The sequence below is a fragment of the Ascidia mentula genome, chromosome 1 (genome assembly GCF_947561715.1).
Source record: "Ascidia mentula chromosome 1, kaAscMent1.1, whole genome shotgun sequence".
NCBI lineage: Eukaryota > Metazoa > Chordata > Ascidiacea > Phlebobranchia > Ascidiidae > Ascidia > Ascidia mentula.
Window position 1 is genome coordinate 2237330 of NC_138566.1, and position 20830 is coordinate 2258159.

At 33.9% G+C, this 20830-nt stretch overlaps 5 protein-coding genes across 9 annotated transcripts; 1 reads left to right on the forward strand and 4 right to left on the reverse strand.

Moving 5' to 3' along the window:
- Positions 1 to 671: 671 nt before the first annotated feature.
- LOC145905431 (uncharacterized) lies at positions 672 to 11646 on the reverse strand. 4 transcript variants are annotated; one of them, XR_014402739.1, is made up of 13 exons: positions 11410 to 11646; positions 11190 to 11316; positions 10961 to 11114; positions 10301 to 10518; positions 9928 to 10077; positions 9690 to 9777; positions 9454 to 9542; positions 9046 to 9271; positions 8751 to 8873; positions 8570 to 8695; positions 8361 to 8496; positions 8026 to 8203; positions 672 to 1019 (listed from the first exon to the last, which is right to left on the reverse strand). XR_014402739.1 is itself a non-coding variant. In XM_082992646.1 (12 exons), the coding sequence occupies exons 1-12, from the start codon at positions 11541 to 11543 to the stop codon at positions 8143 to 8145; spliced, it is 1632 nt and encodes a 543-aa protein (XP_082848772.1). In that variant the 5' UTR covers positions 11544 to 11646; the 3' UTR covers positions 7571 to 8142. The 4 variants fall into 4 exon arrangements, 2 of the variants coding, with proteins under 2 accessions (XP_082848772.1, XP_082848760.1); XR_014402738.1 differs by having other exon boundaries at positions 8026 to 8214; positions 11410 to 11645; XM_082992646.1 differs by lacking the exon at positions 672 to 1019 and having other exon boundaries at positions 7571 to 8203.
- LOC145905532 (uncharacterized) lies at positions 1015 to 2659 on the reverse strand. Its single transcript, XM_082992765.1, has 7 exons — positions 2519 to 2659; positions 2311 to 2399; positions 2025 to 2229; positions 1661 to 1789; positions 1481 to 1600; positions 1291 to 1426; positions 1015 to 1209 (listed from the first exon to the last, which is right to left on the reverse strand). The coding sequence occupies exons 2-7, from the start codon at positions 2374 to 2376 to the stop codon at positions 1098 to 1100; spliced, it is 768 nt and encodes a 255-aa protein (XP_082848891.1). The 5' UTR covers positions 2377 to 2399; positions 2519 to 2659; the 3' UTR covers positions 1015 to 1097.
- LOC145905541 (kelch-like protein 12) lies at positions 2694 to 3760 on the reverse strand. The gene is made up of 5 exons (XM_082992776.1): positions 3645 to 3760; positions 3445 to 3571; positions 3220 to 3373; positions 2895 to 3112; positions 2694 to 2840 (listed from the first exon to the last, which is right to left on the reverse strand). Exons 1-5 carry the CDS (start codon positions 3746 to 3748, stop codon positions 2694 to 2696), a joined length of 750 nt encoding a protein of 249 aa, XP_082848902.1. The 5' UTR covers positions 3749 to 3760.
- Positions 11647 to 12353: 707 nt separating the features above from the next.
- Positions 12354 to 16699, forward strand: LOC145917779 (kelch-like protein 2). The gene is made up of 12 exons (XM_083003059.1): positions 12354 to 12550; positions 12611 to 12734; positions 12803 to 12956; positions 13347 to 13561; positions 13968 to 14111; positions 14725 to 14803; positions 14860 to 14954; positions 15040 to 15235; positions 15305 to 15502; positions 15717 to 15875; positions 16045 to 16192; positions 16332 to 16699. The coding sequence occupies exons 1-12, from the start codon at positions 12486 to 12488 to the stop codon at positions 16450 to 16452; spliced, it is 1698 nt and encodes a 565-aa protein (XP_082859185.1). The 5' UTR covers positions 12354 to 12485; the 3' UTR covers positions 16453 to 16699.
- Positions 16700 to 16870: 171 nt separating this feature from the next.
- LOC145905373 (kelch-like protein 26) lies at positions 16871 to 20562 on the reverse strand. Of its 2 annotated transcripts, none has more exons than XM_082992569.1 (14): positions 20334 to 20562; positions 20195 to 20271; positions 19866 to 19989; positions 19427 to 19580; positions 19138 to 19355; positions 18925 to 19074; positions 18719 to 18806; positions 18549 to 18655; positions 18075 to 18267; positions 17833 to 17946; positions 17632 to 17769; positions 17336 to 17570; positions 17171 to 17275; positions 16871 to 17112 (listed from the first exon to the last, which is right to left on the reverse strand). In XM_082992569.1, the coding sequence occupies exons 1-13, from the start codon at positions 20370 to 20372 to the stop codon at positions 17176 to 17178; spliced, it is 1737 nt and encodes a 578-aa protein (XP_082848695.1). In that variant the 5' UTR covers positions 20373 to 20562; the 3' UTR covers positions 16871 to 17112; positions 17171 to 17175. The 2 variants fall into 2 exon arrangements, with proteins under 2 accessions (XP_082848695.1, XP_082848686.1); XM_082992560.1 differs by having other exon boundaries at positions 17171 to 17284.
- Between the last annotated feature and the right edge of the window lie 268 nt (positions 20563 to 20830).

Sequence of the window (20830 nt, forward strand, 5' to 3'; positions counted from 1 at the left end):
CAACGCAAAACATCCACAACTTTTATTTCGGGCTAAATCCTGCTATTTAAAACGAACTGTCACGAAACAAAACATTTGTCCAAACAAAATAGCCGTCAAAATGTCAAATTAATTTACATTTATGTTTTTTACCGACGCAGGCATGGAGTGGGCCTTGTATAAAATACCGTTTGGGGGGATTCAATCTTGAAATTTTCAGCAAAATTTTCTCTAATTATCAAACCTAGTCCGAAACACCCTGAAATTCGCCATTGCAACAGTCCACTGGTCCCTGCCCATTCAAATTTACCCCTTGTATCTTTGATCGAGTAGGGTATTTTCCGCAGTCGAAAATACTAAATACAAATGTTGATGTGATGTCATACAAGAAAACATTATAGCTTGAATGCAATTTCCTAGACTGGCAGCAATAACCTCTCTTGTGGTTATTATTTAAAAACAATTCAAACGTATTGGCGTCCCATGCAAAAATCCCACCAAACATACTCTTTAAACATGATCTCCCATATTTGTAAGCCGTTGGTGCATATTTGAGAACCAACCTTCAAGAATGAAACAAAAATAACTCAGAAAATGCGCATGATTAAAATAGATTTATTTTCAGAGAGTTCACTACATACAATATCTGCAATAAAAAGCGTGATACAATCAACATTTTGGCACTAAGGTAATTAGAGATAATGGTAGCTTAACTGGTCAATTTGCTTGGTTTTTGTGTTGTCTTATCGTAGTTACGGGGACTCCTACTGAAGTTTGATAAGAGATAAAACCACATGTACATAATCAAAGTAATGATTTCTCTAGTTCAGTTTTGGAAATTCAGAAAATGAGTTCCAATTAAAAACATAAAATTTATAATCTCACACATAATTTTTTGACATTCAACAACATATGATACAACAAAAAGGGTACAAATCAAAAGTACATTATTTTTTATGGTTACAATAGCCTACACATAAATGCCACCTAATAATTTTTTTGCATAAATCAAAACATTCAATACATTTTTTTAAATCTGCCTTGGCTGCCATAAAACATGATTTTAATCAAGTTAAAAGTTACATGTGTAGAAGGAAACAGTGTAGCTTCTTGGTGATTCAGTCCATAGAAAAAATGTGTTTGAAATCCCCTTCATTTTCAATACTGGTTATAATGCTCCATGTTTTCCGTGCCATGCTGAACTCCTTTAACAACCACCCTTCAAAAACACTGTTTACAAAAAAAGAATTAAGTAAGAAAATTTCCAAAACAAGTTAACGTCTATATGAAGAGCTTTTTGTGATGGTGTACCTTTGCATTACAGCTACAATGTTTCCATTCACAAAACAAGCATCTTTCACAGAACGTATTCCTAGCATTTCACTCAACTTCTCAGCTTTCTTGTTTCGGGTATTATACATCCAAAGACTGAACTTCTTACCTCCATCTATTTAAAACATTTTATAAGAAAGTTTAATTGCAGATCAATTGTTAAACAAACCATCAGCAAACAAGTACAAATCCCCATCCTGTTCTAAAGCTTTTTTTACATTGTCCACTTGTTTTGGTATTTGTTGTAATGTTGATTCATAATAATGCCATGAGGGAAAGAACCAAACACCTTCATAAAAAATCATCTTGAGGGTTAAAGGTGGCACTTCAATTTTAACACTTCTGTCACCTGAAGTGGCAGCAATGCAAGTGGTTTGTCCTATTTGCCCAGTAGTTTTGTTGCTCCATGCTTTATTTGATTCATCAAATGTATATAAGGAAGTATCAAAATGAGAAACATTTGCCACAAATATATTTGCTGAACAGAAATATCATGTAGTTTATTATGTTATGTGTAGCATTTTAGAATATTCAAGTAGTGGTCTATATTTGTTTCAAAATCCAAAGGTTGAACACATAAACCACAAAAATGCCTTTGAAAGTTTTTAAAAAATTTTTTATGTGTTTTTCACCGAAACAAATTGAAAACTTCTATGCATTAGGAATACCATTTGTTGAGATCAAACAACTTTGCCATGTTTAAAACCACTTACAGTTATTTCCAGTAGCAAGTTGTTCATGATCATATTGATCGTTGTCAAATGTAATTGGTTGTTGACTTTTCCAACCAGAATGTGGTTGGTTTAAATCTAATTTTACAACATTTTGTGATGTATTAAATATTCCATTTTTTTGACTCTCCATAACATAAATACATCTTCTGACTTTCACAACACACTTAATCTTGCGAAAAGTTGTCTACATTTAGAAAAATACATGTAATAATCATTTGTAATTTTCCGTTTTTTGCAAAAGTTATTTGAATATCTATTAACTTACTTGAGATAACTTTTGTTGAAACTTGTGTCTGATGTTATACTTTTCTAAAACACCATTTGACTTCATTACCAGTATAGTTGTGGTGGAACCTGTTATGTTTGTAAAAACACAATCTGATATTTACATATAACAAAATCGTCAGAGGAATTAATGTAAATCTTGTACATTATTTTGCTTCTCAACCCATTATTTTTATCACAAAACCTACCAAACTTCTCGATGTCTTCTTTTGCAACAGCATCAGAAATTCTGTCTGCAACTTTTCTTACAACTTCCCCATACTCAAATAGAATATCCTATAAAGGCAACAAAATCAAATATTTAAATAAATTTTTGTAAGACTGGTCCAAGCATGAGTTTGGTTGCAACTACTTGGTTAAACCTTATTTTTCACACATCTTGCAAGATAAAGCTTGGACGTTTTCTAAGTCCAACATTAAAAAAAGCTCTGGAACAAACTTTTTTCTGCTTTTCTCATTGTGTTCAACCCAAGCCTTTATCAACATGTAAGCATCTTCTTCTTTGTCAATCTGTGTGCAAATTGATCAAGCTTAACTTAAATAAAACAAAGCTAAGAATCATACATTTTTTTCTTTCAAACCAATAAGCAGTTTAAACTCTTGAAGCTGAAGTTCAAGAAGGTCTTGTTGTTTCATAATTTCCAAAAAATTGTCTGAAATAAATTTTCCACTTTTTTTTTCCAATACATTGGCATTGTATTTTTTGCTCATTGTCCAAATTTTCACAGAGTTTTCATAATTTTGTTCATGCGACAAAAACTTACAGCAAAAGTATTTTAAACCTGGAACAATTACATGAGAATATTTGTTTAAGTTGACATATGCCATGTAGTAAAGGTAATAAAATCTTAATGGCTTAAAAGTAAAAAGTTTTAAACAAATAACAAACCTTCCAACATGAAATAGTCTGCAGCTGCCAAAACTTGGTAAATGTTGTTCTCATCTAACTTAATTTCACTTGTGTAAACAAAACTGAGGACCAACTCCAATGTTTCTGATGATACTTCAGTTACTTTGATTGTGTCTTCATATTTTTCTTTCATCTTTCCAAAAAGAAAAGAAGAAAAAATTGCCCATGGTTTTAGATTAGTTATACTTAGATCGTTTCACCTACTTCAGTGTTAAGAAGTTTGTCAAAGTAATCTGACAGTGAAACCAAAACACATTTGTGAGCTTCAAACGTTTTTCCATCATCAGCTTCCAACACAACATCACAGCAGTTTTTGGTAGTGCTTCGAAACCTGAAAAAAGCATGTATATTTCAAACATGGGTTTGGACCGAGCTTTTAAACCCGATTCGAAACAGAAAAATACCTATTTAAACTCAGGGCTACTTTTTTAGAATGGTGACTGTTGAAGTTTTGGGAAGGTATAAGGTGTTCTTCATCCTCTTCAGAACTATAGTTTATGTCACACATTTTTACACCACTACATACTAAATTGCAAAAGTCAACAGTTAGATATTATTATCATTCTTGTGACACGAAACTGCACTTTATATTTACATCAGACTAAAAATGCTTGTATTACTGACAAACACTTCAAAGTTTATTATTAACCTTGTTGGAACAAACCCCATGCCAGCGAATAACATGTTTTGTCTCAGTAATCATAGCAGTGTGTTGTCGCAAAACATGTAATTGAATATGCAATAGACTGATTGACCCTAAAACTGAGCTGGAAAATTAAATGCTCTATAGTTTTAAACGGTAGATAACGTAATACTGCTATAACACCAGCCCGAAATGGGATGAGTAAAGGGCAATGTCAGTCAACTTCTTGAAAAAGTCTTGAAAAAGGCGTACCTAGCAACAGTTCCACAGCAGATACTTTACTTTTGATACAGGTTATTCCCCTATTTTGATGCCTTTGACGCAACAGGGGTATTGGAGAGTGAAGATTGCAACACGTGTCGTTACTAGATGTTGTATTTTCGAATAGCACAAAGTAATAGGATGATCCTAAAGTAGAGTGAAAGCAGGAATTTGTTTGTCATCAAGAATTCTGCGAATGCAATTACACCGCAGGGTAGAAATTATACACAGAGTGCAAAATGGGTAGGTTGTTGCACCAGAGGGAAGTAAGTTAACAAAAAAAACGCCAGTTAACTAAACTTTGGGTGCGGATAACTCATCCATCTTACGGGACAGCGACTTGATTTTTACACGTAATAGATCAAAGGCTGAACTTTCCAACGTCATAAAACACATAAATTCATATTAAGGTTCGAATATGAATATGATATGTATTGTAAGGTTTTACCTTCCTCACCAGCAAACGGTTGAATTCGAATAAACAGTTTATTATCAGACTGTGGGAATAAATCCCAAGCGGCTGAATATCTTGTAGAGTCTCAGTGATGATAGCAGTGTCTTGTCACCGAATAGAAGATTAAAGATAGAACGACGATTTCGAATAGAGTAGAGTCGAGGCCGAATGCAAAGAACTCAATTAACAGACGCACATCACTGTCTATACTTCGACTATCGGGAGCTTATTGGTTGGTTTAGTCACGTGCCGTTATAGATCACTTGGGTTAATTTAATACAAGAACAAAGGTAAGCATAGGAGAACATTTCATGTGGTAAACAGGATGTTGAATGAATCCCTTTCCTCGAGAATATTCGATGGATAAATCATTTGGGTCACATTTTGAGGTTGTGTTTCCACTTCGGTTGGAAGTTGCGAAATATCCAATAAATCTGGTAACGGGCTTGCAAATGCTTATGCAAAGCTGCAGACGAAACATTACGCAATATAAGTACTGGTTTCTCTGTGTATGTTACAGTATACTATATCATAACTCTAAGCAACAACGTGTGTCGTTGGAATCCTTGACGACGAATATTCTTAAGCGTCCATTGCAACAAATAATATTAAACTTTTACACGAAACAAATTTGGAGAACAAAAACCATACGCCCTCTATATTTTCCTATGTTATGCGCACGCCATTAGCACATTTCGACCATGAAATCTTGCACAAACGATTACCACTGAAATCTCGTTGATCAAACAACCTTACACATTACCGCTATCAATTAAAATCAAACCTTGGCCTCTGATAAACCGCGGAAATGTTAAATAAAACATGTTATTAAATAGTTATTTATCGTATTATTGTAAATCTTGGTTAATTCACGCATAAGCAAGTGCCATTTACACACCAGGTTCGCGTGTAAACATATAGTGTTAGTTCCTCAAAGTAACATTTGTAGTTATGCGTAGAATTGTATTACCTACATGCGAACATCTTAAACTAAGAGACGTCAAATTATATGATAGAGAGTGAATATTTCTTCGTGTGACGTCAGTTACTTACACGGTATATTTAGTCCAAAAACAACTGACGAAAATGTTCATAAAAACTAAACGACAAAACGAAAGCCGAACAGTGATTCGGGCAAGCCTAAACCCCAAAAGATTCTATTCAAAACAGAGTGCATAAATTTAACGTATTGTATTCTTGCGCCGTTTTGTCTGCCACACAGCAAGACTTCATCAAGGTAACGCATTCCAAACGTAAACCACACAACAACTTTCAAACAAAGAAAAAGGGACAACGTTAACACCGCTAACACACGAAGATATTGTTGTCTACGTCTTAGTCATAGCTAAAATAGGCAGTTTACCTAAAGTAGCACCATATGTGTCCAAAGAAATAAATCCAACACAAACCATCGTCCAGATCTCCAGTTTAAAACACAGCATACATGTCGAAGCACAACTACAATTCGAGCGTGTCGCTCAGATTTCAAAACAATAGGTGTGACGTACATTGTTACGCATTTACAACAAAGTGGTCATGACAACAGTTCACAGCAAGTACAAGTTCATTATTTTACAAGCAATAGATTCGAGCGATGAGTGTGTCCTCATGCATCGGGTTCAGCTCCGTTCGTCTGTTCAACATCTCCCTCGTTTCTGGTTATTCCGTGCTTGTCATGTAACAATTCTTCAAATTCGACCCAAAATTGTTTGACCCGAGTTGGGTGGATTGGTCCATCTTAAATGACGATGTTGTCTTCACAAATGTATATTTTATCGTGCCACATACACGATACAACGTGGGTACTATAGCACCCAGCAATGCAAGAACACGATAACGGCGGCGAACATAACAGTTGGTTGGCGCTGTCACGGTAGGTGGCAGCCCAACGCTCGGATTGATCTTAAGCAAATGATTCGGAGTTAGGGGCAGGTCCTCTTCAGCTTCCATCGGAACGTCGGTCAGTGGCCGCGAATTCACCATGTCTTCAAACTCCAACAACAGGTTATGAATAACCAAAGGCCTTTTTTGAAGTATCGGCAAAATTCTTCGGTTTTCGAGCTGCCTTGATACGGCTTGAAGCGGAAATTGCTTGTAGAAAACTATTGATCTGTTTTAATTCCAATCCTCATTTGATTCTCAAATGACGCGTTCAGCATCAACAAAATCCGTTCCGTTTTTGGAATACATGCGAGAAACAGGATCTCGACAAGCGGTGAAGCGTCGCATGGCGTTGAGAATTGTGTCATTTGAGCACATATAGAGGCAGTGTCATACAATGCACCTTTGCTGTAAACGGTCCAAAAAAATCAACTTTCGTAAGAGTGAAAACTGCATAGCGACAAGTCAGCCATGTTCTGCTCTGCGCTCCTTTGATCACCGTTGTCGACAAACCAGGACTCGACGCGTTCCCGCCCGAGTATTAACGATCCAAAATATTCAACAACCAGAATTTAACGTTTGATTAAAACGTGAATGACTCAAAACATTTGTCCTAGCCGTCAAAATGTCAAATCAATTTTGTTTTACCGACGTAGGTAAGAAGTGTGCTTTGTATAAAATACCGTTTGGGGGAGTTCTATCGTTAAACTTTCGGCAAAAAAATTCTCTGATTATCAAACCCTTCCCAAAACACCTTGAAATTTGCCGTTGCAACGGTCCACCAGTCCCTGCTCATTGGACCGTAAAATTTACTTCGTGTATATACGAGTCGAAAGTTACTTTAACAAAAATATTGATGTGATGCCTTATAAAAAATATTATGGCTTAAATGCAATTTCCTAGACTGGCAGCAATAAGTTTCTTAAGGATATTATCAAAAAATTTCAAACGTTTAGGCATCCCTAACAACAATTCCACCAAATATACTCTACATTTTAAACAGATTACTCCCATATTTTGATGTCGTTGGTGGATATTTGAGAACCAACCTTCAACAATGAAATTAAAATATCTCAAAAAATATGCACGATTGACATAATTTTATTTTCAGGGTTCACTGCATATACAACATTTGCAATAAAAAGCGTGATACAAACAACATTTTGGCACTAGGGCTGTAAAATTTATCAAAGTCTCAATAATTAGCAGGTGGTAGAGATATCGGTAGCTTAACTGGTTAATTTGCTTGGTTTCTGTGTTGTCTCATCGTAGTTACCGGGATTCCTAGTGCAGTTTGATAAGAGATATAACCACATGTACATAATCAAAGTAATTATTTCTCTAGTTCAGTTTTGAAAATATGTCTTAATTAAAAACATAAAATTTGTAATCTCATTGATAAGTTTTTGACATTCAACAAGATATGACGCAACAAAAAAATCCTGCAAATCAATGGTACATATTTTTTTATGGCTATAATAGCCCACACATAAATGTCATTCAATATTTTTTTGTATAAATCGAAACATTCAATACATATTTTTACCTCGGCTGCAATAAAACATGATTTTAATTAAGTCAAAAGTTACACATGTGTAGAAGGAAACTGTGCGGCTTCTTGATCATTCAGTCCATAGAAAAAATGTGTTCGAAATCCCCATTTTCAATACTGGTGATGATACTCCATGTTTTGCGTACCATGTTGAACTCCTTTAACAACCATCCTTCAAAAATACTGTAAAAATATAACAATAGCAATTACACAAATCTAGAGCAAAGTGGTCAGTTGTATATTATCATGTGGTTCACAAAAGAGAATTAGGTAAGAAAATTTCCAAAACAAGTTAACATTTATTTGAAGAGCTTTTTGTTGTTGTGTACCTTTGCATTACAGCTACAATGTTTCCATTCACAAAACAAGCATCTTTCACAGAACGTATTCCTCGCATTTCACTCAACTTCTCAGCTTTCTTGTTTCGTGTATTATACATCCAAAGATGTAGCTTTATACCTTCACCTATCCAAAACATTGTTTTTGGGAAAGTTTAATTGCTTTTAAGATTTGAAGGTTTGAAGTTTGTTGAACAAACCATCTTCATCTGCAAATAAGTATAAATCCCCATTCTGTGACAAAGCTTTTTTCACATTGTCCACTTGTTTTGGTATTTGTTGTAATGTTGATTCATGATAATGCCAAGAGGGAAAGAACCACAAACCTTTACATATAAATTCCTCACTGTAAACTCAACATTATCATTTCACTGTGGTCACCTGAATTTGCAGCAAGACAATTGATTCGCCCTATATACTCCAAAGTTTGCTTGTTCCATGTTTTACTTGATTCATCAAATGTGTGCAAAAGAGTTCCAGAACCAGAAACCACAAATATTTGTGCTGATTTAAAATATAAAACATGTCACTTAGGTTTTATGATGGGAATTTATGAGGATGGGAACTTTAAGCAACCTAGAAATTTTATTTGCACCAAACACATATTACATGAAAGTTGTTCACATTTTAAACCATGCATTTTATTGTGAGAGGGTAAAACATTAGAAGCTCTTACAGTCGTTTCCGGTAGCACATTGATATTGTGAGGCATTACATGCAAGCTGTTGTTCAGGTTTCCAGCCAGTTTCAGGTCGGTTTAAATCCAATTTGACAACATTATGTTTGCTGCTACTTCCAAATACCCTTTGTCTTCCAGTTACCCCACCAGCACTACTTTGGCATTCAATCAGATAAATGCACCTTCGGACTTTCACAGCTGTGGTGATTTTTTTGTATGTTTTCTGCATTTTTACATCAGTTTTTTTTGGAATCAAATACTTACGTAGGTAAAATATATAACATGCAGACTCCTATATATCACCAGGATATTAATTACATAACTATTTATTAATTAGCAAATAAAATAAAACAAAAATACAACTTGATTAACGTCAATAACTATAACATAATATATAAAACTTACATGTGAAATGTTTTGTTGAAATTTTTGCCTGATGTTGTACTTCCTCAAAACACCATTTGACTTCATTGCCAGAATACTTGTTGTGGAGTCTGTAACATTCATAATATTGAGATTTACAAATATATTGACAAAAGTATTTAAAATTAAAAAAAAAAGATTAAAGGGGTTGAAAATAAATTACAACTATTTCAATATGTCACGTCACAATCATATAGTTTCTTTTTAAAAATACCTACTAAATTTTTCCATGTCCTCGACTGCAACAGAATCAGAAATTCTGTCTGCAATTTTTCTCACAACTTCCTCACAATCAAGCAGAACATCCTAGCAATACAGCAAACCAAAATAAACATACAACACAAAACATCCTTTTTTTGTGTGAAATAATAATATTTTGCCAGTGCAAACTCAGTTCGTGGGCCTAGCCTTAGGTAAGTGTGTTTCGTTGGACAAAATATTCAAACATAATTTTACCTTATTTTTCACACATTTTGAAAGATAAAGCTTTGACATGTTGTCCAAGTCCAACAATAAAAAAAGCTTTGGAATAAACCTTTTTCTGCTTTTCTGATTGTGTTCAACCCAAGCCTTGATCAACATGTAAGCATCTTCTTCTTTGTTAATCTATAACACATCACATGATGTAAAAATAAGCTCCAAACAAATTGTTTCGTTCTGGCCAAAGTTTGCAAGTATTTGCACCTATCCATCAAAAATACCTCGTAAAACTGCAAAATTATCAGCGTCAAATTGTTGTCTGCTTTTCTTTGGCTATTTTTTGTTAACATATAACCAAAAAAAAAAATACTTCCGCAAACTTTGAGAACACATAAATTGGTATGCTTACGTTTTTGTTTTTTAACCCAACAAGCAGTTTAAACTCTTGTAGCTGAAGGTTAAGAACATCTTCCTCTTTTCTCATTTCCAAAAAATTGTTCGTAATAAATTTCTCACTTTTTTCTTTTAATTCTTTGGCGTTGTATTTTCTACTCATTGTCCAAATTTTTACAGAGTTTTTATAATCTTGTACATTCAACAAAAACTCACCACAAAACTCTTTTAAACCTGAAACATTTGAGTAAATTGAAACAAAATAAGATAGTTGTGTAAGCTGCATGCAGATGACCTATAAGGTCTCATCAGTGCAGCTAATGTGACTATCAGATTACTTTGCTGACCAAACGGCCAAGCAAAGACTTCCACTTTGTGGTGGAAATCACCTTCATCCGTTAGGCACCACATTAGGTGCAACCTTAAGGAGAAAACAAGGTGGAAACACTATGACCAAGCAGTGCTCAACCAATAGTGCTGTCCGGCCTCATGTCACAATAATCATATGATAAGCAAAGTGGAGCCTATAATATGAATTGTGTAAGCTGCATACAGATGGCCACTCATAGGTCGAAACAGAAAATGAAGAAGATGCATTTCTGATGTGGTATGATAAAGGCCATCAAGAGAAAAAGATTTAAACAATTAATACTGAAAAAAAAATTCTGGAACTAACCATGCAACATAAAGTAGTCAGCTGCAGCCAAAACTTGGTACACATTATCCTCATCCAGCTCAACTTTGCTTGTGTAAATAAAATTGAGAACCAACTTCAATGTTTCTGATGATACTTCAGTTATTTTGATAGAGTCCTCATATTTTTCCTTCATCTTTGTGGAAAAAATACCAAAATATTTTCCAACATTTTTATTTTATGTTTGGGGTACCCTTATTAATTCACTTACATCTACATTAAGAAGCTTATCAAAATAATCAGACATTGAAACCAAAACACATTTGTGAGCTTCAAACTTTTTTCCATCATCAGTTTCGAACACAACATCACAGCAGTTTTTTGTTGCACTTCGAAATCTAATAAACACATGCAATGAATAATGGCATAAGTTGTGGTGCTATAGTTGTCTAAATTTTATTTTGATAAACTTTTTCAACAAATAAAAATACCCATTTAAACTGAGGGTTAACTTTTGGGAATGGTTGCTGTTGAAGCTTTGCGAACGCTTTCTTGGTGGCTCATGATAAAACTGTGGCAGTACAGCTGTGGTTGTTGAAAGGGTGGATTGAAAGTTAAAAGACATTTTGAAAACACTTGAATAAATTCTAAAAGTAGCAGAAATCTGACAGACAACACATCATGCAGATTTTTTCAACTTTAATAACTGCACACTGCCAAAATTAAACATAACTAAACATAAAATCAACAGATTCCAGAAGAAAGTATATACAACAGCTGCAAAAAATATTAAAAGAATTGGTCAGTCAACATGTTTACCCTGTCCAATTAATTTTTGAAATTTAAAAACTAGCAAAAGTAGTACAACAAATGAAATCCTAGACAAAACAGTTAATTGTTCATTTATTAACAGAATTGCGCTAAATCCTTACAAAAAATACCAGTTTGTTGTAGTGATAATCTCGTAATGACGTAACTGGTAAAACTTTATTTTTGCTAATGGTTATTCCCCTGTTTTGATGCCGTTAGTGGGCAGTCTAGAGCTTTCGATGACGGAAAGTTTTGGTTCCTCTTACATGGTCTCAGGTTCCTCCAATATATTTCGGTAAATAATAAACGCACTAATGCGTAAAGATAAACGCACTAAACTGCAAAAAGAATATCATTGTCAAATCAAAATACTTTTATTTGCTTGCGAAGTCACTGTGCACACGAACAATAGACGTGAAACAGTGCCCATAATATTAAAAAGGAAAAAGGTGACAGACAGCTTAGACCTTAGCACAAGGTGTTTTTACCTTTAAATTTTTGGGGTGCACTGTGTGAGTTCGTAAACTTTATCCATTTCATATTATTGTTTCATACAACCTTTGTTGAAGAAACTTATCTCGAATTAGTTGCATTTCAGAAAGTTTCTCATATGAGGCAACATGTACTGAAAATCCACAACAATAAAAAAGTAAATCCACTGACTATACAACCTACTTGATTGTTATTGATAAAATTATTTATTTTCAAGAGAGATTTAGTTTGTGATAATTTTTCAGTTTGTGTGTATTTTAAATACATGATGCAGCGAACACCGGAGGAAATCAGTTCGCATAATCAGAAAATTATGGACTATCTTAATTGGTAAGCATGCCTGTGCTAAACAGTCAACTGGTTGGGTTTAAAAACACTTCTTAATATTAGTGACAGGAAAGGGCCAAAGGTTTTTTGCAACCGAACACTTTGTTCTCAAGGAGAAAACTTCCCAATAAACGATGGAATTGTTGCTTCCATGTCACAATATTTTGAAGGATTGTTTACCACTGAGGTAAAATTTTGCTAATTTCATACATATCTATGTACTGTTGGGCAGTAAGTCTATGTTAAATATCGCAGATGAAGGAGAAGTATGCTGAAAAAGTGTCAGTTGACATAATTCCACCCAAAAGACTGGAAAGTGTATTGGATTATATTTACACCGGTGATATTGAATTAACAGAAGACAATGTGTTGGAAGTGTTGGAAGATGCTGATTATGCACAGGTTGATGGTGGGTGGGTGCTGTATTTATTCCAATTAAAACCTACTGGTGCAGTGGAATTCAGCTAATTCAACAGGATTGGGCATGTAACTATTTCATAATTAACAAAACTAATTTTCATATTGTTATGCCACTTAAGTAAAATTAATCGATGTGTTGTGTGTAATTTCCAGTATTTCGCCTCTGCTTGCATTGGCCCAAGTATGTTCATGTCAACGCAAGTTTTGCCATCAATGTATGTTGTTTCACATGTCTGACTGGTGCGGTCATTTCCTCCTTGGGGCTAGAATTTGGCAGTCCTTTCTTCTGGTTTCGAACTAATCAATCTTCCAATTTGTATATACAATTTTATTCTTACCAAGTGCCAATATGAAGAAAGGTTTTTAAATTTTTTTTTAGATTTAAAGTCATTTTGTTGTCGAGCTATTCTTGACATCATTTCAATCAACAACTGTTTGAAGCTAAGAGCTTATGCTACTCGATACAATCTTGCTGATGTGGAAAAGAAAACAAACCAAATGATTGCTGATAACTTTACAACAGTTGTACAACATGATGATTTCATGCAACTCAGTATGGTTGATATGTCTGCAATCATCAAACAGAGGGGAAAGGTGGACTTTTCTATTACAGCATAAACTATGCTATAAAGTTACACTTCATGTGGTTTACCCTTCGATGAAATTGATTTAAATGGTGTTAGATCAATTACTTGTATTAAATGCAAAAGATGATAAGATATAATTTCAAGTTTAATTACTTCTTAATGAATAATGCAAATGAAAGGGAATGGATAAGAATGCTACTGAGTATTTTGTCTCAAGACATTTGCGCATTTAAATTCAACTGAACATAAACTCACAGTTGAATTAACAGACAATCTCTATGAATAACAATGGTATCTAAGCATGGTAGCGCAAACTCAACAAAAGTGTTAATACTGCTTTGGGGCAATCCAAACTTTAACCAAATCATTAATCTGCAAAATAAAATGCTTACAATAAACTAAATTTTGTTTAGAATTGTGAGGAAGTTGTTTTTACTGGAATGGTTCGATGGGCCAATTTCAATCCTTCCCATCGAGAGGATTTGTTTGTGAATCTTTTCTCCCAACTTGATCTCTCATCTATGTCACGAGAATTTCTTCAACAAGTTTCCAAGGAGGTACATTGCATTTCATTGTTTTTAGTATTATTCACATGTAAGTGGTAGCACATTCCTTAGTGGTAATTGTTAGTTGTAAGTCAGACATCCTTCGATTATGAATGACTGCAGTCTTTCATTTATATGAACAATTTCATTTCTATCAACCTGCGCAGTGGGGCAATCATGCCATTGAAATATTATAAAATATAGGAATTTCTTGTTTTAATCATATTGTCAAATACTAACTATCGCATCCGTTTGTCATTTTCTTTTCTACTGCATGAAATATTAATGCATTATTCCTACCAAGTGCATTTTGAAGGGACACAAGACAGGCACAACAACTTTTATTTTGTGACATGACATGCCAAGTGAGTAAAATAGAATTCTGGGCACTTGCAAATCTAACGGTAGAAAATGAAATGACAAACAAGTAAGGAAACAGTTTGAAAAGACTATACTGTGCTTATGCTTCAACCTGTGAAAAAAATATGATTAAAACCTAAAATTCCTGGTATTAAACCCACTGCCAAATATGTTCTGGTTTCTTCGTAGTAGTAATGAAACATTGCAGTAAGGAAATATTGTTTCTAACATATCAAAAACGTTTTATCAAATAAATAATTTACAGAGTCTTGTAAAGAAAAATGTGTTGTGCCTTAACAGGCTTGTTGAAGTCCTCATAAAAACAAGTATTCCACAATCCTCAGGTGGGTTACCATAACCTATAAATTGGTTCAACGATTTTATTTCATTTTGTGGTTAGATATGGAGGGAAAATTGTGTATAATTGGTGGTGAAACTTCAGACAGGGACTGTGTCATGTACAATACTGTAACCAAGCACTTGACACGTCTACCAGTAAGGCTGTTTCAAATTTTTTTTGTCACTGATTAATTTGCAAAACCAAATAATAAGCATTAATGAATACATTATTCCATTGTAGAAAATGATTTCAAGCAGAAGTGGTGCAACTGCAGTTAAATGTGGTGACTCTATTTATGTAATGGGAGGAGCACTCAGCTACATAAACGGAGATCCTCATAAAAGTTGTGAGATGTTTGACTTAGTCAATGGATTAGACTGGGTGGCAATGGCAGACATGAAAGAAAGATGTGTGCCAGTGGATACAATGACTGTACGTTTTAGGATTAAAGCTTAGACAAGCCCATTTCTCATCACTGCAATTATTTGAACAGGAAGTTAAACATTAACTTTATGGCTTAATATTTTACTTCTGCGTGGAAAACCATTTTTTGTTTTATCAGCTTTTATTTATGTTACCGGCGGGTGGAGAGACAAGAAATGTCTATCAAGTTGTGAGATGTATGAGGTCACAAAAAATAAATGGACTCGGATGAACAAAATGTTACATAAAAGATCATTTCATGGAGCTGTTTTCTTTGAGAGTAACAAAAATGTCCCGTCTTGCTTTTACCTTTTTAGCCCCAAAAAGATTAATGAATAATCTAATTCGTTGAAATTCCTATGGTCTAACTGATGCAACAGGATGTTTACCTTTAAAGAAAAATTTATTATATCAATGATAAACGAAAGATCCTATCTTGGCAATATTCAAACACCTTATTGCAAAACGTTAATTAAATATTTTTATTGTATCAGACCACCTCTATTGCATCGGAGGCAGCAATGGCAACAAACGCTTGTCTTCATGTGAATGCTGTGACATTACAAGCTTCGAATGGCATGAAATTTGCCCTTTACAGGAAGCAAGAAGTGCTTTGGCATGTGTTGTCTTAAATGGACTTATTTATGCAATGGGTAAACAAATTTTAAAGCTTTTTATTGCTTTAAATAAACTTCAACTTTAAACCTCAAGTTAGAAAGCTATTACTCACAGACTTGTGCATTTTGTCGGTATATTTTAAGGACGTTCTAGTGTAGTTCAAACAGACATTTTTTATTTAAACATTCTTTGGTTTTGCTTTAGGGGGGCGTGGGGCAAATGGCCAATGGCTATCCACGGTTGAATGTTATTATCCCAGCCAAAGAAAATGGAAGACTATTGCACTACTTCAAGTAGCTCGATGCAGTCACTCTGCTTGTGTTGTGAAGGACAAAATTTATGTCGTTGGAGGGTAACATTTGTGAATAAATAACGTGGAACCATGCGTCAATTTTCTTTAAATTATTTTGCTGTTTTTTTTTGTGAAGTTGTTTTTGCAATTAATCTGAAAACATTACCAGTATATTTAAAGTGGAGTTAAACACTTGCAGGCAAGATGAAAGTGGAGATTCATTGAAATCTGTGGAAGTTTATGACAAAGCGACTGGCAGTTGGGATATTTGCTTTGAAACTGAAAAATCTGTTTGGGCTGCTGCAGTTCTTGGCATTTGAAAATGTTATTTTTTTGATTGTTGTGTTTATGACAAGAATGTTATCATGATCTGTATCTTAATATGTGCTGAATAGTTTCACAAGTTTTTGCAAGTTGATTTTCCATTGCACTTCATTTAGATTAATTCATTTTATTGCAAAATAAAATTATGGGTGGTAAGGTGTAGCAAGGCACATTTGTGGGTTCATATGCTGTGACAGTGGATTACATTAATGTGGTTACAAGGCAACCCAATCTGCAAAACTTATTAGAACATAAATACAGTTATGCAGTCTGCTCCACTTTAGCGGGATGGATGTTTCTAACCCATACAACTTTTTCCTGGTTTGCTACTTTGTCCAAAACATTTGCTGTTTCATTTAATAAAATCCAAATAAAATCGTAAAATATGAAAAAACAAACAATTCACAATCAAAACATCCTGAGTATGTATTTAAAATCCTTGAAATATCAGCATCCAACCATACTAACTAGGCTTACATAAACATCGAATAACATGATGCAAAATGCATGAACAGGTATTGAGTAATTACAAAATATAGTCTACATAATCCCTTTTTTGTAAAATCGACTTTTTTAAATCGTTGCTCTTCCATTTTCCTCCTATGCTTTTAATGGTTAAAAAAAGTCCCAGGTTACTTTTTTCCTATACTTTTTTCCTAGAGGAAAAAATTTCAAACTCGAAAATTATGTGAATATCAAAAATGTTTTACTTACATGACCTAATCACTAAGTGGAAGGATGTGGGCAAAATCAAACTTGTTTTCCTCTGTAATCACCCTCCACTTGCAACTTGTGAGATTGAACTCCTTGAGCGTATCTCTACCATTACTTCAGAAGAAATTATGAATGTATTTAAGAATGAATAGGTGTAAAACTCACATTTTTTCAACTGCAACGATTTTTTCATTCACAAAACAAGCAGCTGTGAATGAAATATCATTTGATAACACTTTAATTAATTGACTTTGTTTGCTCCCGACGTTGTATCTCCATAAACCAAATTTTTGAGACGCAGGTGAGGCAAAACCACAACTAAAACCACTTGTAATTGGTTTGACCGCAGTGCTCATAAAAAAATGCGTTTGACTTTGACTTGAAGTTGGTGTCGAAGTTACTAAACAATATCCATTGCAGTCAGTTGTGAAACAATCAAAAAATTTGTGCAAACTAAATACCATCTTCACTTGCAAACAAAAACAGACAATCATTTTTTGCGACCCCTCCTTTGACATTCCCCAAAACTGTAGCTAGATTCTTCCATGTTCCATTCTTAACATTGTAACAATTACAGGAAGGAAGCCCAATAACTTCCCCTGTGTCACAGATGGTGAATTTAAACATTTAAATGTAATTGTGTGGTGTTTAAAATATACGACCTGCTACAGCAATAAGGTGAGTTTCATTTTTAAATTGATTTTCAATGTTGGTCCATTGAGTAGTTCGATGATCATAAATGAACAGTTGGTTGCAACTTGCAACAACAATATACACTACAATTTGATATAACACAGTTTAATATTATTCACAGAATTATTTATTACAGCCTACCATTATTCTTGAATCAAACAAATTTGAACATCCAAAGATATTTTATAATCATAATCATTCACAAACTTACAATCATCCACAACAGTTGCAACAAGTTTGCCAGATGAATTTGGAAAAGGATTGCATTCCTCCCAACCATCATCAGGTGAGTCCAAGTTTAACCTTACAACTTTGCCTGATATTGAACCATCAATATTCTCCTGACCAAGCAAATAAACCCATCTCTGTATTCTGACAGCTGCAGCAAAGCATCCAATCTCTGTCTATACACCAAAAAAACAATGTGAAAAGATTTCAAAATTGCCAACATACAAAAATTAAGCTAGTCCCTATAGTTTAAATATGATTTTAGCAGTAAACAAATCTCAGTCCTGCTTAAAGAAAAGTTGTAGGTCATAAATTCAATGACAATTTTGGGTGATAGGACAAATATGTAATGTTATTGGGTGTGTCAGGCAAAATGTGTATATAAATTGCCGTAATATAAGTTGGACAAGTGCGGATGAATTGCATATGAAATGCCATAGATTCTTTATCAACTTACAGATGAAACAAGTTCCTGGTAATTATTCCTCACATCCAACTTTCTCAAAGCACCCTGAGAACTGACAACAATTATACTTGTGGAGGGTTGGATGTACATTTCCATTTCTATAATGAAGTTTTTGCACAATTTTAAGTGTTATTGTCCAATTTAAAATCAATACAACTTACCAGCTCGATTCTTGTGATCATTAAGATTTTTCTGACGCAAAACATCCACAACTTGGATTAAAATGTTTTCATCATTTCTAACCAACTTCTGCAAATACAAAAAATATACAAAACAAAATATTAGTCAATACAAAATAGTCCTGTCCATTAAAAATGTCATATCAATCAAACATAATGTGCTCTTTTAAAGCTATACAGTTTAATACCTGGTCTAAAACAACTCCTGAAAGAAATGGTACACTAATGTGTTCCAAACTCAAGATTGAAAAAAGTCCAGGAAATAACTGTTTTCTGTTTTCCTGGTCATGTTCCACCCATGCCATAATTAACATGTAAGCATCTTCTTCTTTGTTATTCTTTAAAACATTGTCACTGTTTAAATTTTATCAGCCTTAGTGTTAGGTTTTAAAACTCATTACGCTTGTTTCCTTTAAGAGCACAAGCAATTTGAACTCATCAAGTGTAAGTTGAAGAACATCAGGCTGATTCTTCATTTGCACAAAATTGTCACAAATATATTTTCCACTTTTTTCCTTCAAATTTTGTGCTTCATACTTTCTCCCCATTGTCCACATTTGTATGGAGTTTTCACATATTTGCCCATTCAAAAGAAATATACTGGAAAACTCCTTTAAATCTAGTAACAATTTCAAAAAACAAATTGCATGTACACACTGAAAAGTGAAGACAGCCTTTTTTAACACTAACCTGGCAACATAAAATAGTCTGATGCAGCCAACAATTGGTAAACATTGTCTTCATGTATTTTAACTTCGCCTGTATAAATAAAATCCAGCACCAACTTCAACGTTTCAGCTGTAACTTGTGATATAATAATTGTTCCCTCATACTTTTCTTTCATCTACAAAACAGCATATAAGGTAATTGCATTGTACAATTGACAATTAATCACAGTTTAAAAGCGAAGCATACACTTTAAACAACAACCTTCTGTGAATAACTCACACTAAAAGGAAGGCAAAACATCACTAAAATAAGATTTTTTTTCTCTATCTTCAGAAGAACAGCAAATGAATATTCAACTCATGTGTACAAATGTAAAAAATTAAACATTTTTGTTGTCATGTGTACAATTGTGACACAGGGAACCAGTTATATGGAATTTCTTCATCTACAATCTGCTTACTTCAACATTAAAAAGCTTATCAAAATAGTCCGAAACTGAAACCAATACACATTTGTGAGCTTCAAATTTTTGTCCATCAGCTTCCAATACAACATCACAATAGTTTTTTGTGGTACGGCAGAATCTACAGAAAAGTGTTTTTTCATAGTGAGTTGTTACACAATGCAAGTTCAAACCATTCTGGATCCTAAAATCGACAGCATATTTTTATGAAAACTTCCTCTGTAGCAATCTTTTTCATTGATTTGTTTATAAATTTTGTTTCATTGAAAGTAACCAACAAATTCTTAAACACAGATATTATGTTATATATATATAAATATACATACTTATGCAGAGTGGAAATAATTTGTATTGGGTGTTTACTGTCAAAACATTCCACTCGTTTCTTTGTTGAGCCATCAGACTTAAAACAGAGCAAAATAGAAGTAAACAAATATTAGTAGCCTATTCTTCACACATACTAACCTCTGAAAATGTTTCTCCTGAACTACTTGCATCAGACATTATCACACCACTGCAGCCTGTGTTATATGCCTGATAATATTTGAATTTTTTAAGAGATCAACAAATAAAATACGATTTTAAAACTAACGAGAATTGTACAAACTAAAGATTGATGCGTTTTTTTCTCCACAAGACTTGGCTGAAACAAAAGATAAGAATGTCTTGCAGTTAAAACTAGTCTTTGTCCGCTGCAATAACAAACGTTTCGGCGTCCCTAGAAACCGGTCCACAGTAGATACTTTCCTTATTAAATAGGTTATTTCCCTCCTTACTTCAAATGCCTTCGGAGGGCATTCAGGAGCGAAGATTTTAACGAAAGTGGACGGAATAAAAAGACTTTTTCTATGTTAGGATCAAATCCAGGTTAAGAAATATTAACTGGACACGGTTGTTTTTTTTGTAAATTAATTATTGTATGAAAGATGTTTCGGAAATGGTTGCATTATTGAAGATTGCTG